General features: G+C 35.6%; 2 protein-coding genes across 2 annotated transcripts; one reads left to right on the top strand and one right to left on the bottom strand.

Moving 5' to 3' along the window:
* Positions 1 to 839: 839 nt before the first annotated feature.
* Positions 840 to 5,237, top strand: atad1b (ATPase family AAA domain containing 1b). Its single transcript, XM_026276873.1, has 10 exons — positions 840 to 1,025; positions 1,595 to 1,782; positions 2,074 to 2,172; positions 2,294 to 2,414; positions 2,504 to 2,704; positions 3,959 to 4,065; positions 4,166 to 4,255; positions 4,374 to 4,424; positions 4,502 to 4,626; positions 4,810 to 5,237. The coding sequence occupies exons 2-10, from the start codon at positions 1,609 to 1,611 to the stop codon at positions 4,928 to 4,930; spliced, it is 1,089 nt and encodes a 362-aa protein (XP_026132658.1). The 5' UTR covers positions 840 to 1,025; positions 1,595 to 1,608; the 3' UTR covers positions 4,931 to 5,237.
* A 681-nt stretch (positions 5,238 to 5,918) lies between these two features.
* On the bottom strand, positions 5,919 to 14,581 carry papss2b (3'-phosphoadenosine 5'-phosphosulfate synthase 2b). Its single transcript, XM_026276871.1, has 12 exons — positions 14,389 to 14,581; positions 12,990 to 13,104; positions 12,562 to 12,797; positions 12,315 to 12,453; positions 11,007 to 11,125; positions 10,755 to 10,868; positions 10,173 to 10,284; positions 9,043 to 9,248; positions 8,806 to 8,941; positions 8,336 to 8,604; positions 7,960 to 8,189; positions 5,919 to 6,971 (listed from the first exon to the last, which is right to left on the bottom strand). The coding sequence occupies exons 1-12, from the start codon at positions 14,413 to 14,415 to the stop codon at positions 6,830 to 6,832; spliced, it is 1,845 nt and encodes a 614-aa protein (XP_026132656.1). The 5' UTR covers positions 14,416 to 14,581; the 3' UTR covers positions 5,919 to 6,829.
* Positions 14,582 to 15,030: the final 449 nt, after the last annotated feature.

The raw sequence follows: 15,030 nt of genomic DNA, 5'->3' as shown, positions 1-15,030 counted from the left end.
TACATTTCAGACAGAACTGCTTGTGGTTCTAGCAAACCCATAGGCTAAGCTGACTTCTTCAGACCAAACTGTGTATAAAATGTAAGGCAATTTGCAAGTTTGCCTATAAAACCACGACTGGCTCTGTACCCCTTTATCTAAATTCATTACTTCAGACTTATTTGCCCTCTAGAAGCATTTGCTCTGCAAGTGACCGTTGCTTTATTGTGCCATCCCAAAGAGGCACAAAAACAACTTTCATAAACTTTTAAATGAAATGTTCCCTCCTGGTGGTATGACCTGCCCAAATCCATCCAAGTCATTCTTCAAGAATTGGCTAAAAAAAAGCACATCTCTTCCATCTTTATTTGACCATCTAACTCTAGCACTCTCTATCCTAATTGTATTCTTTAAAAAATTACTTGCACCATTTAGACTTGCACCCTATTCATTTACTAATTGCTCGTTTTCTTAAAAAAAAAAATAACACTTCACTTTAACACTTTAACTTCTCTAAACTTTTGTTATACTATCTATTTGTTTTCTTTTTATTTATTATACAGTTAACAAAAGCAAAAAAAGACCTCTAACACTAGCTTGATCTATTATGTTTCTGTTCTATCAGTTTTCTTTATATTTATTATATCATATATTTATTTTAATAACTTTAAACTTGCCATGTGTACTACGTTAAGCTTACTGATATAAAGCAATTGTTATAGCAGTTGCATATCATCGCTCTTTTGTTGATTTGGATTGCTTCCATTGTCCTACTTTCTGGTCGCTTTGGTTAAAAAGCGTCTGCTAAATGACTAAATCCAGTTGGGGGCGGTAATGCACCTAGTCTGATTTTCCAACCGCTAATAAACCATAGAAGAAGAAGAAGACGAAGCATCAGCAACACGAGAAGAAAAATGAGGAGAAATAAAATGTTTTAAAAAAGAAGAATTCTGATCGCTGGAAGTAACTTAAATGAATCGTTGGATTAAAAGGAAGCTGCTTTTTTTAAACAATATTTCCAAGACCCACTAATAAAGACGGTTCAGGTATATGATCTGTTCATTTTTTCACAGGAAGGTCACAGGAAATCTCCAATAACTCTTTAGTAAAAAATAATGAAAATGAAACGAAATTGCGCGGACTCGTCACCACAATAAAAGCAAATTGACAAATTTGCGTGCTCCACGTGTTGGGAATCGGCGTTAGTTTGAAAAAAAAATTGTATTCTTATACATGTTCTTATATAACTTAGTTATATTTCAAAACATACTAAAAAATGTATACAGTGGAAACGTAATTGGGTGCAAATTTAGCCATGGAGCGAACACGGGAGGGATTGTTATGTTAATAACAATAAATTATTACGTTGCACTCGCATGGGGGCCTGTCCCAATTTGCGTCTTTGCACTTGACCACTTGTCTACTTGACGTATTTCCTGTATTTGTACCACGTGCTGATTACCAACACACTACATCGTACAATACATATGCAAATAACGTTTTTACAAAGCTTTATTTACACATCCAAACTCATACTCAATATTAAAGTAAAATGTATTTATAACCACCTAGATTTTTAATAACACTTATTTTAATCATATTTTTAATTTTGCAGGTGAATTGAAGAAGATGGTATTGAAAGAGATTCCAACAGACAATATCACTCGCCCTTTGGGCCGTAACGAGGTCATAGGTTTACTCTTTCGCCTCACAATATTTGGTGCTGTCACATATTTTACAATAAAGTGGATGGTGGATGCTATAGATCCGACAAGAAAACAGAAAGTTGAGGCACAAAAACAGGTATCCTGTTTAATTTCAGTGGTTTACAGGATTTTGTAGAAATTGTGATTTTACAAAAATTCTGAAATGTACCCCCTTTTTATTTGTTTATTTCCTTTATAGTCCTATCAGAATTTCATGTAGACTGAATATTCTAATGTCATTGTATTGTATTTTGTTCCATTGTTTGCCATAGGTTCATTTAATTACATACAAGTTAAGATGATTTACTAAGTTTAACTTAAGCTTCTTAAGTTTCATAGCTTCTCCAAAGGCTGAGGTTTACTGTTAAGTTTTATTGCCACCTCACAGGCAGAGAAACTCATGCGGCAGATTGGAGTGCAGAATGTGAAGCTTTCTGAATACGAGATGAGCATTGCAGCTCATCTTGTGGATCCATTGACTATGCAGGTGAGGAATTATATCACAGTGTGACTTTATTTACGAGTCCTTAATTGTCTCCCTCACAGTCTACTTGTATATTTTAAGAGTGCAAGTGCAAGTTCCACAAATCATTTATGTGTGTCCACAGATTACATGGCATGACATTGCAGGTCTGGATGAAGTCATCAATGAACTGAAAGATACGGTTATACTTCCGATCCAGAAGAGACATCTTTTTGAAGGATCCAGGCTTCTTCAGCCACCCAAAGGTAGGCACTAGGATGGAAATGTTTCCTGAAAGTGTTTATAACTCAACTCCACACTTTATTCTGAGGTGGTTTGCATGTCTTCATCTCAGGTGTGTTGCTGTATGGACCTCCAGGCTGTGGGAAAACTCTTATAGCCAAAGCTACCGCCAAAGAGGCTGGATTCCGCTTCATTAATCTGCAGCCTTCCACTCTCACTGACAAATGGTATGGAGAATCCCAGAAACTAGCTGCAGCTGTGTTTTCGCTGGCCATCAAGTTACAACCTTCTGTTATCTTCATCGATGAGATTGGTAAATGCATATTTAGATTTTTATGTGTCCCTCATAGACCCCTTTATATTGATATACCAGTATGAAGGGTTAAAGTTAGATCTGTTAAGCTTCATTGGAAATTTATGGATCACTGAAAATCTGCTTTAGAATTTTAATTGGTTTATTTTATTTTTAAGTCACATAATATGACAATAAGTTTAAATATACTTGTTATCAGGGCTTTTCACACATGAAATAGTTAACCCTGGGTCATTCTAGTTTCACAGGACTCATAATTTACCCAGTGTTAATCCTGGGAAGTCATAAATGGACATTTCACACTGTAAATTCCTAAACCCCAGGTTAATGTTCTCATTTGCATATTTGTGGTGTCCGTGTCATTGATCAAACGAACACAGCACACTACATGTTTACATAATCACTAGCATTGCACATTCTCATATTATATATTGCTTACAGTACGATCAAGATATTCAGATTAGACTTTTTGGCCAATAAGTGTAAGAAGGAAAGAAAAGAGAAAGGTATCTTTACACTTAATCTATGTGAAATCTCCAACTATGAAATGTTTACATTGTGCTGTGTTTCCATGAATCTGTGGTTTCATATCTCCCAGGTAAAAAGCAGTGCTAACCTCACTTATTAATTTCTTGTGTGAAACACACTTTTACCTGAGATTAAAAGCAAGGTTTCGAACTATGATAACTTTTCACGATTCAGTTTGATTCACTATGCTATGTCTTCTGTAGGATACTTACAAAGATAATAATTTTTGTGTGAATTTGTCCATTTAAACAATACTTCAGTGAGAGTTTAATATATTTGCTCTTAAATGTTTAAGGTGGCAAAGCTTAAATGAGTTTAGTTTCAACACAGATACTAACGTGTCCTTTTCAGGTCTCACCCAGGTGATGACTGAATAAATGACTGCTCATGTTCCAGCAAATGGCAGTCCAGCAAAAGGGAATGGTTTATCCAAGATTTTTTTTTTTTCATCGCTGTAGTTTGGGAAGCCAGAATGTGCATCCATCAACAGAAACATATATTAGCTGAAACCTGTTTGTTTTACGTTTTTTTTTAATAGCAAACCATATTACAGATACTTTGTCAGATTTAAGTGGAACCGAGGTCCCAGAGCGTGTCACCGTGTGTGGAGAACTGAATGGTTCGATTATTTTCAGCGAACTGTCCCACCCTTAATGATAACCATGGGTTAAGCACATGTGAAAGTCTTTCTTTTTAAAGGAACTTCTGTTCATCTTCATGTCTTAGATTCCTTTCTGAGGAGTCGCTCAAGTTCAGACCATGAGGCCACCGCTATGATGAAGGCTCAGTTCATGAGCTTATGGGATGGACTGGATACTGACTACAGCTGCCAGGTACAATTAAGAATTATTTTTTTATTTTTTATTATTACTGGTTTGGTCAGTGACTCAAGATGCAAATTACCTGCATATTATGATTGTTTTCTGCACAAAGGTCATAATAATGGGAGCCACCAATCGGCCACAAGATCTTGATTCTGCTATACTCCGAAGGATGCCAACAAGATTCCACATCAATCAGCCTGTAAGTCAACTCCAAATATCTTTATAAGGTTTAAATAAAAAATATAAATTTTACTAATGAATCAGTAAATTCCGTAGTGCATTTTTAATAAATGATAATTTGTTGTGTGTGTATTTAGAATGTCAAGCAGAGGAAAGACATATTAAAGCTGATCCTGGAGAATGAGAATGTAAGTATTTAATTACATGAACTGAATGGTGATTGAAAGCTGCCAGTGCTGAAAGAATAATTTTTCCTTTTCTGAAGGTGGAGTGTGCTGTGGACTTTGGTGAAATTGCAAAACAGACTGATGGGTTCTCTGGAAGTGACCTCAGAGAGATGTGCCGAGATGCTGCTCTGCTTTGTGTGCGTGAATTTGTGCGCCAAGAAAGGTAAGTAAACAAAGGGCTTCAGACTCGGCACAAAACATATCAGGCTTTTAAAAAAAAAAACTTTATCTGAAGTTTTGGGCTCTGTCACATTTACGTAATGTCTAGCATAAATAGTTTACATTTAAATCATTGTGAAACTGATCTATGCCACATCCTTATTAATTGTCCTCCATCCCATGACAGTCCAGATGAAGACTTCATCCGCCCAATCAGACAGGAAGACTTGCAGAGGGCAATCGAGAAGATGAGGAAGTCCAAATCTGCTGGAGTGCAAGAGGCATTTATGCATGTACCACTGGACTGAATGTGATGCTGCTGCTTAAAAAAAAAACAAATAACCTAGATTTGGTGTTTTTCTCTTATTTGTGGCATATCATCAAGTTTTGCAAAAGGGGGAACTCAGGATTTATAAAATGGTAGAATTTTTTTCCCCCTCTAATCATCTTTATTTTTTGCATTGTAATTTCCACACTTGTTTTGCCATTTAATAAATGGGCCTTATTTAAAAAATAATAAATAATGTGTAAAAACCATTCTTAAGTAAATCGTTTCTTCAGTGGGATAGTTTGTAAAAGAATGAACGATTTTCATTAAAATATGTTCTGCTTGTGTTTCAAGAATAAGGTACATTGAGTTTGTCTTCATGGGATTGGTTTGGGTTGTGTTTAAAACCCTGTGAGAGGTTTGTGTAGACGGGCAACAGTGTAGTTACCATGTCCAGTTATGTATAAGGCACCTTTTATTTTTTACATCAACAATATTTAACAGTTCAGCTCATTTTATTTTTTTGAGCACAATTTTTATTTTATATTTTACTTGGATCAGCTTTACCGGTTTGTTTTCCCTCAGTGAGAGAATGACTTGATTGAGATGCATTTACAGATTTACAAGCCATTTATATTAAATAAGGTGTTTAGGCGTTGTGATGGCATGTTGTATAGATATTTATTTGCGAAACCTTAAATATGCTTGCTAAGAATATTTGGGGCCAGTGCCAAGCTGCTGCTGTTAGGTTTGTACTTGTCTGTCAGGTGTTATTTTTGGGGGTTAAGTGGGCGAAGGAAACTTCAAAGTGGAAAGAAAAAGTATTCTTCTGGAGAAACCGGTCTAAGGATCAAACAACCATTTTAGATTGTCAGCAATACACTTGTACAGTTGTATACAAGTATTTTTCATTTATTAGGTTTGCTAATTCACAATAGTCCACTGCTCTTTTCGATCTAAATGTGTTTAGAATTCAGGTTATGCTTGAAATGTTTTGTTTACACTGTAGAAAAATTAGATGACAATGGTTTTGTCTTCATGAGGTTTATTGGAATGACTGCCCGATGCACATTACATCAAATATTGTAAGAAACGACAAAGTGTAAATCTCAAGTTTGTACAAAAAGTAGAAAGAAGTAAATACATTTGCTGTAAGATAATAAATATGTTAGGTTGGTCTGTCTAGAAAATGGTAAGACAATAAATATGCTCTTGTTCCTTCACACTGGATTCCTCAAGAGTTTCATGTTTATGCATTCAGCACAAATCCTTCACATTCATGCATCACTCTCTTTACAGTAACTCGTTCATTTGGGAATGTAACAATGCCACATTTACATTAAGGCACACTGAAGTGCACTGCAAGACAATATTGTGTTAATGTCAAATACATCTGACTGTGTTTATACTCTGCTGCCAGTTCGGAATGTTTGTTTTTTAATTCTTATAAAGAATGTTAAAGGATTATTCTGTATCTACAACGAGTACAAGATGTTCTCCACTGGTGGAAATTTTGCCGAGACAAACACTTATCATATGCCAAATAAAGCTCCAGTTGAGGTAGGCGAAATATTGGTCCTATTACTGTCAGGCATACTTCAATCTGCTTGATCAGACCTTAAGTCTATAACACCAGAGGAATAGCTGTGTAGTAGCTGTGTAGTTTGATCCATCTATGCTTTTATACAGGGTGATCTCAGGGAACATAATACACTGTATTTTAATGTAATTTGCAGAGCATAAATATAGAACGCATGTATCTAAAAATGTGTAGTAGATATGAGTCTAATCAAGATTTATTATTATTTTTTTCAATATTACTACAATGTAGGACTGTAGTATATAATGCATATTTCTATAAACCTATTTCTATCGGTTCTAATAAAATAGATTATATAGAGCTTTACTACACGTCTTCATACAGTCCAGTTTCCTGTGTTCACTGGTCTTTCTGTAGAGAACTGTAGTACTCGGCTAGGACTTTCCACGCTTTTGGGGCCATGAAACCATCAGGGGGGTTCTCCCCGCTGCGGGCAAGGCTCCGCATTTTGGTCCCCGAGATGAACTCAAATTCACCATGTCTGAAAAACAAAAAAGCAGTTGACTTGAGCTACAGAATTTTAACAACAGTCCCTGTTAAAGCAGCTGTGAGCAATGAACAATTCTTGTAAAAATGTGTCAAATATTACATATACAAATTGATGTAGTGTAGTGATTTTAATTCTTATTCTGCATGAAAAATAATGCATTAAAAAAAGCTTCAAAATAAATAAAACAGTAGACAGAAATATTTGAGGTGTTTTTTCACACTAACTAGCTTTTTATTCATAAAGAATCCTGTGAAAGGTGTATCAAAGATTCAAAAAAATAAAAATAATTAAGCAGTACAGTTTCCAGCACTGATAATTAATCAGCATATTAGAATAATTTCTGAAGAATCATGTGACACTGAACACTGGAGTAATGATGCTGAAAATTCAGCTTTGCATCACAGGAATAAATTTGATTTTAATGTATATTAAAATAGAAAAACTTTATTTTACATAATAATATCTCACAATATATTTTTTCCTGTATTTTTGATCAAATCAATGCAGCCTTAAGGAGTATAAGAAACTCCTATACATTTTATTTTTCTTTTTATTAAAAATCGTTCTGATCCGAAAAAGTTTGACCAGAAGTCTATATATACACAGTCAAACCAAAGTTTATTCAGACATCTTCAACATTCTTCACATTATCACAGTTTATATGCTATAGTTTAGAAAATGGTTATAAAATATGACAAAAACTAAAATTGTGAGTTAAACTGTGTCAGAACTAATTTTATCTACTAGTTAATGTCAGATATATTTGATAGAAAGGTATGTAATGGATTACAATCAACCACAAATTACTCAGCTGTTAAATTTAGAACTAATTAAATTAATACCAAATACCAAAAAAAAAATACAAATAAAAAGGATTTGCAAAACAGAAAAGTTCAAGTTCTTTAAAGTATCAAGTACTGAGTGCATAAATGAACATACTTAAGTGCAGTCCTGAGAGCTGGAATGAAACACTACATACCTTTCCTTGTCATAGAAGTCCATGGCCTTCTTAACTTTGTTGTATGCAGCAACTCTGAAGGGAATAATCTCTAGAGAGGTCAGGCCTGGTGCCATGGTCAGGACTTTTCCACCGTGTGTGGGCTCATACAGGTCCTTCTTTGTCTCTGGATGGGGCATACCTGCTGGATCTCGTCCTACAATGTAAAAGTTGGCCCCTGCGATCATCCTGGCCCGACAATGCCACTGTACCTATAAGGACATACCAATTTTTGGTGCAATTCAGAATTTGTTCAATTCTGTCAACTTTTTGTACTAAAAAAGGTCTAAAATGGCTACAGAAACTGTTTTATGTTTATTAAACTGCCTCTTTTTTTTTTGAGTAACAAAAGTCTGACCTCTGTAGGCCCAGCATACATCATGGGTGAGGGGAAAATGGCCACAATGGTGTTTTCTGGATCCAATACTCCTTCGTCCAGAACAGCAGCATGCTGTTTCATGCGCCAGTCCAGCGGTACATCATCCTCTTTGGTCCAGCCACCCAGAGGATGCAGCAGCAGCACAGGCTTTTTGTAGCCTCGCTCCAACAGACGACGCTTAGTGTCCTGCATCAGGAGCGCATGGCCGTTGTGCACAGGATTACGCAACTGGAATGCAAAAATGGCATCTGCAAGGGAAATACACAATTGTAGAGGTTTTTGTCACACTAGCAGGTACTTACAGAAATGAACTTGTATATAAAAAGAATTCGGTTTAGGGTTAAGTGTTAAATTTGCTACATAATAGTGTGTTCCATCATAATAAGAGGATTCTTTACAAAGTAATTGTCATTTTTTTTATGTGAAACTATTACATGTTTCAGTTTTACCTGCTCTCATGTCTTTACATTTCTGTCTAAGCTCCCGTGGAGTGAGACGATACTGGTCAAGACCATCATTCCACCTAATTCTCTCAAACACCTCAAGGTCTCCACCGGCCAGCCAATCACCACTCTCCATTACCATCTGGACGAAGCATAAAAGGCAGCATTTAATTGGCTGATTGTATTAGCAAGTATAATATACAACTGTTATAAAAGCAATGACACAGAGATGTGTCTTCTCACCTTGATGTATGGATGTTGGGGGCATGTTGTCCCCCACTGCCTGGCACATCTCTCTTCTTTACGATGCTCATAAAACTCAGGGTTGCGCATGATTGCCACCTTTTGACCTTTGAACTCCAGGGCAAAAGCTGTGCAACCATTCAGCTTCTCTTTGTCATCCTTGGATACAGGCAGCACAATGGGAACAGACATGTTGATGACTCCACCTAAACATACATTAACAATAATTAATAAATAAATAAATATTATTAATAATATTATTTCATGTAAAGTTTGTTTTTATTACATTAACTCAATCTATTAACTGAATGCACGTAAATGAAAATTATTATCGATTATAATATAAGTGATTATTACGGTTATAACTAATTAATATTTGATATAACATCAACTCGTTCAAAAGTTTAGAATTGGTCATATTTTTAAATGTTTTTGAAAGCAGTCTCTTATGCTCATCAAGGCTGCATTTATTCGATAAAAAAAGACAGTAATATTTTGAAATGGTATTACAATTTAAAATAACAATTTAAATATGTCATAAAATAAAATGGATATATATATATATATATATATATATATATATATATATATATATATATATATATATATATATATGATGCACAAGAAACATTTTTATTATTATTATCAATGTTAAAAACAGTTGTGCTGCTTAATATTTTTATGATCACCATATTTATGATTTTCCTTGATGAATAGAAAGCTCAAAAGAAAAGTGTTTATTTTGAAAACAAATATTTTGTAACACTATAAATGTCAATTTAATGCATCCTTATTTAATAATAGTAATTGATTTTTGAAAAAAACTTTTGAATGAATGTTATTTCTAAAGCTTAGAGTATACATTATTTACCCAAAAATAGAAAAGCTAGAAAACAAATCTAAAAATGTAATATTAATATTTGATAGTACAAACCAATTAAAAAAAAAAACTGTAAAATTACATGGAAACACACATATATATATATATATATATATATATATATATATATATATATATATATATATATATATACACACACACACACACATATATACACACACATACATATATATATATATATATATAAATAAAAACAGTTAGTGGGCCAATGGTTTAGAAATGTCTTTACCATCAAGCAAAGTTCCAAAGTGCAAGACTTGCAGGAATTCCCTCTCCCTCATGAATCCCTTCAGTGGAGTCGCCCAGCCCTCGGATAGAACCTGTACCCACTGCAAATCCAGCTACAGAACCAGAGGGAAACACACAAACAGAACTTCAGTTTTATTTCATGACAAGACCAACAGTTTGCCACAAAATAACAACAGGAGCACATGGCTGTTGTACACAGGATAATGCAACTGCAATGGAAAAATGGCATCTGTGGGGAAAAGAGGGTTTTGTGACACTAGCAAGTACTTATGGGCATGAAAAAAAGTTTAGGCTGTTTAGGTGTAGTGTTAAATTTGCTACAGCATCATTATATAGTGTGTTCCATCATTGGTTTGACTTAAAATGGTTTATTTTTTTCTAAAGTAGTTCTTTTAGTGGCTGTTGCAGAAGTGAATTATGCAGTAGATTTCCATTTCCAAAGACCAGGTTACAGTGAAAAGCTTTCTGTTAACTGAACTGTGATGAAATGCCTGTGGTGTAACATGCAGGGTGGTTGATTCACCCAGCAAGGCATGTGTGTGTTCATGAAGGGTTGCATTACCTCTGTGATGGTTAAAGCAGGGAGTATATTGGCGTCACTCAGCACCAGGTCCAGCTTGTTTTCAGGAACAAAGAGCTCATTCACTTCTTCTGTCACACCAGTGGGCACAATATCCTGTGATAACGAATCATCTGGTCAGTGATGTTTCAACATCTCCCAACTGAAAACTGACAGTCTGTAAACTGGCACAAACCAAGAGACAACTGGCAAACAAGGATCCATTTGATGGCCAAAAATGAAAGAATGACCCACCTGTTCCTTCAAGAGATCCACTAGCTGCTGAATGCAGTCATTGACAGTGAGCTCTTCAGTCTTCAACACAAGCTCAGGGGCTTCAGGTTTCTCATAGCCAGAGTCTATTCCCGTAAAACCTACACGGTCAAATAAATACAAGTTTTCTAGATACATTCAGGGAAATGACATTATTAGGCAAATAAATACTTAAAAATTCTTAAAGGGTTAGTTCACCCAAAAATGAAAATTCTGTTATAAATTACACACCCTCATGTGGTTCCAAACCCGCAAGACTTTAGTTCATCTTCAGAACACAAATGAAGATATATTTGATGAAATGCGAGAGCTTTCTGACCCTGCACAGAGAGCAACACAACGGACACATTCAAGGCCCAAAAAGGCAAAAGGACATCCTTGTAACATCAGTGGTTCAACCGTAATGTTATCATGCTACGAGAATACTTTTTGTGCATGAAAAAAACAAAAATAACAATTTGATTCAACAAAGTCTCAACAATTTCATTGTTTTGTTATTTTGTCTATGCACATTAAAAAAATCTTATAGCTTAATAGCATTACTACCACTGATGAAACATTGACTATTTTAACAATGTGATTACTACCATTCTGGGCCTTGAATGTGTCAGTTGTGTTGATGTCTAGGCAGGGTCAGAAAGCTCTTGGATTTCATCAAAAATATCATAATGTTTTGTTTTGAAGAAAAAAGGTCTTACGGTTTTGGAATATCATGAGGGCGAGTAATTAATGACAGAATTTTCATTTTTGGGTGAACAATCTTTTCAAGTCCAAAATAAATCAAGTGTGTGTTTCTAATGTTAACCATTTTCTTCTATCCAAGATAAACATGATGTAAGGTGGCCAGATCTGCCATTTATATGGGACACGTCCTGGCCAGGATTTTTATATTGCCTAAAACATCTGAAGTACTTTGACCAATAACATGCAGGTATTTTACATAATCGGCCAATCATGGCGCATCGCGCATGAGAAGGTGACAACGATCAAAGCGATGCAAATATGCACACGTTTGTTCATTAGTTCAACTTGAAGTTGCGCACCGAACATTGTATGACACCAAAGTACCGATAGAGCGATTTGAAATCATAAGGTGCCATCTGTTCTGCTCTCTCGTGAAATAATTTCATACAACAATGGATCTACTGCAAACAGCCAAAACCTGGATATTTTAGGCAATATAGAAATCCTGGCAAGGGTGCGTCCCGTAAAAATCGCATGTACGGTTACCCTAACATGATGGGATATCTATAAGCAATGAATTTATGGATTTATTTTCCCAAAAAACACCTTTAATCTCTCCAGCACGGGCCTTTTTATAAAGCCCTTTGACATCTCTGCTCTCGCACACCTCCAGTGGGGCATTTACAAACACCTCAAAGAATGGAAGACCCGCGCTCTCATGGATCTTCCTGGCGTCATTTCGATCCTGTTGTAAGCACATGTAAAGTCATCCTCTTAATCCATCCGGAGTTAGAAATTGTGGGAAAACATCATGTAATATAGGAACCTCTGATGTCATTAAATATCAACACACCTTTGTAAATGGAGAAATGAAACTAGTTATGCAAACCAGTCCGGCATCAGCAAACAATTTGGCCACCTCAGCAATACGTCGGATATTCTCTTCCCTGTCTGTGGATGTGAAGCCCAAGTTCTTATTTAGGCCATGTCGAATATTGTCACCATCCAGTGAGTAGCAAGGAATGGCATGAGAAACTAGATATTCCTCTAGGGCAAATCCAATTGTAGTCTTTCCAGCACCAGACAGCCCTGTAGAAAAAAGAAACACTGAAGTTAACTGTATGGGAAAAAGATTTGATATTTTATGTAAATGTTGACTCATAAGCCAAACATCTACTTCTCTATTCCAAAGAAGAAAGGAAATCATTAATTTCTGAACATGACGATGAAACGAAATTTTCATTAAGGAGTGAACTATCAGTAGAAAGGAGAAATTTCCACCTGTCAGCCAGACAGTACATCCACGAAATCCACCTCTGGTCCCAACCACCTGGCCACGCTTGCTTCGGCTCACATGGTGAGCCTGGTACACAACATTGGTTGCTCTCTGCAGATCCTATGTACAAAACAAAAAATAGATGTACATTATATGAAAAGTAAGCATGAGAACAATTTGCAAGCTGTGCAGTCAGAGCCTAAAGCATAATTTCTTCCATCCTTATTGATATTGACAGTGTATCTCTATATGGACTATTTACAAAAATTAACAATTGTAAAAAAAATAGTTTGAAGGGATACTTTAACCAAAAATGCTAATTTTGTCATCCTTTACTCACCCTCACATCATTACAAATCTAAAAGAAGATAATTGTCCATACAATGTAAGTCAACGATCACCAAAACTTGTTTGGTTTTAAAATATTTTTATGTTCCACAGAAGTAAGAATGTCATGCAGGTTTGCAACAACATTAAGGGAAGTAGATGACAAAATGTTCATTTTTGGGTCAACGGTCCCTTTAATTTTAACTTCATGAAAAGTAATATTACCATCCAAGAGCCACATACGACTGAAGAGTAGAATTACATCTTACAAATAATACACATCTTTATCTTCTGAACAGTTTGTGGATTATATTCTTGTGTATCTGACTCGGTCATCAGGACTGAGGAGGGAGTGGCTTCGGAAAGAAAGCTGAAGAAACAAACAAGGCCATTCATGCAGGCCCATGGAGAGGTGGCCAGCTGGAGCAGAGCCATCTCTCTCTCTCTCTCTCTCTCTCTGAACCAAGGCTCTTTGGATACACACACATGCACAAATCCCAGCTTGAAGTAACCCTGGGCTTTGTTAATTCCCACTGGTGGCCTACACAGTGTCTCATTGACTGAGGATATGCAAGATCTGGCTTCATAAGGAACTGAGTTACTAATAACATTAATCTTACATGGGATTTACAGTTATTTACAGTTTTATATGGTTACATTGCAGATCACAAGAAAACTCTTTATGAAGCAATGTGGCATGTATGCTATAATTCTGCCATTTAAAATTTAGACAGTTATTCTAATACAAGAAGATAGGTGAGTTTAATTTAAACTGAACAAAACCTCTAAACACATAATCAAATAAAGTTAAGTCACATGCCAAATCTAGACAAGGTGATGAAACGGATAAACCTGAATGATTACTTTGTGTAAATGTCACGCCTTTTAAAGTAAAGTTTATTATTATTATTATAAATGCATGCTCTAAAAACATTTAAAGCCATTTGTACCAATAAAAACAGACCTCTGGTATTTTAAAGTCTGTTGACATTTTGTAGTTCTCATCGATGTAACTTTCAAAAGTTCAGCGAGAAAGAAACAAAAGCAAGAAAAAAAGCCGGACATTTGCAAACGTACCGTTCTTTGCTTTTTCATCCCAGACATGATGCAACAAAGCGAACTCGCGCCGAGGCTTTCTAAAGACGTGACACTACAGAGACTAACACTGAGAAAAAGTCAAGTAAAGTTAGTGGAAGTCAGGATATATTGGACACGTAGCACTCAGGGCTCTTCCTGAAATCCTCCCATCATCAGATCAGCGTGCGCTGCTCACGTCACAATCACGATTGCATACTGACCGATTCTGATTCTCGCTAACTACTTTCAACATATCTCTTACAGCAAGCAGCGTGACACAAACGGAAGTACTAAGACACAGATATGAAGAAAAAGTATTTAATTATCATAAATGATATATCTTTTGTTCTTTTTTATTCCATAACACGAGCTGACAAACCTTTTCTGCAAATCAAAGACCCCCCATCCAGAATCCCAGCAATTAAAAAGACAAAAAATAAAATATCATTAATATCATAATATCATTACCAGCCCCCTGGAAATACTATAGAGCCTCATGATTCTTCAGAAAAAAATAAAAATCCATATTTTGCATATTTGTGTTTACAAATGTCATCAGCGGCACACAAATTTAAGCGAAAATTCCGATATCAACATCAATTTTATAATGTCTCAGTATTTGATTTGTATCTCTTTTTCCTG

This window comes from Carassius auratus, chromosome 12, assembly GCF_003368295.1.
Source record: "Carassius auratus strain Wakin chromosome 12, ASM336829v1, whole genome shotgun sequence".
Taxonomy (NCBI): domain Eukaryota; kingdom Metazoa; phylum Chordata; class Actinopteri; order Cypriniformes; family Cyprinidae; genus Carassius; species Carassius auratus.
This window is presented reverse-complemented; position numbering and strand designations above follow the sequence as displayed.

Coding starts and splice junctions, on each gene's coding strand:
- atad1b (XM_026276873.1), top strand. CDS start 1,609: ATGGTATTGAAAGAGATTCCAACAGACAATATCACTCGCCCTTTGGGC. Junction 2,173..2,293: donor TGGATCCATTGACTATGCAG/GTGAGGAATTAT, acceptor GTGTGTCCACAG/ATTACATGGCATGACATTGC. Junction 2,415..2,503: donor GCTTCTTCAGCCACCCAAAG/GTAGGCACTAGG, acceptor TCTTCATCTCAG/GTGTGTTGCTGTATGGACCT.
- papss2b (XM_026276871.1), bottom strand. CDS start 14,415: ATGTCTGGGATGAAAAAGCAAAGAACG. Junction 11,126..12,314: donor CCGTGCTGGAGAGATTAAAG/GTGTTTTTTGGG, acceptor TTGACCGTGTAG/GTTTTACGGGAATAGACTCT. Junction 8,942..9,042: donor CCCAACATCCATACATCAAG/GTGAGAAGACAC, acceptor TGCTTCGTCCAG/ATGGTAATGGAGAGTGGTGA.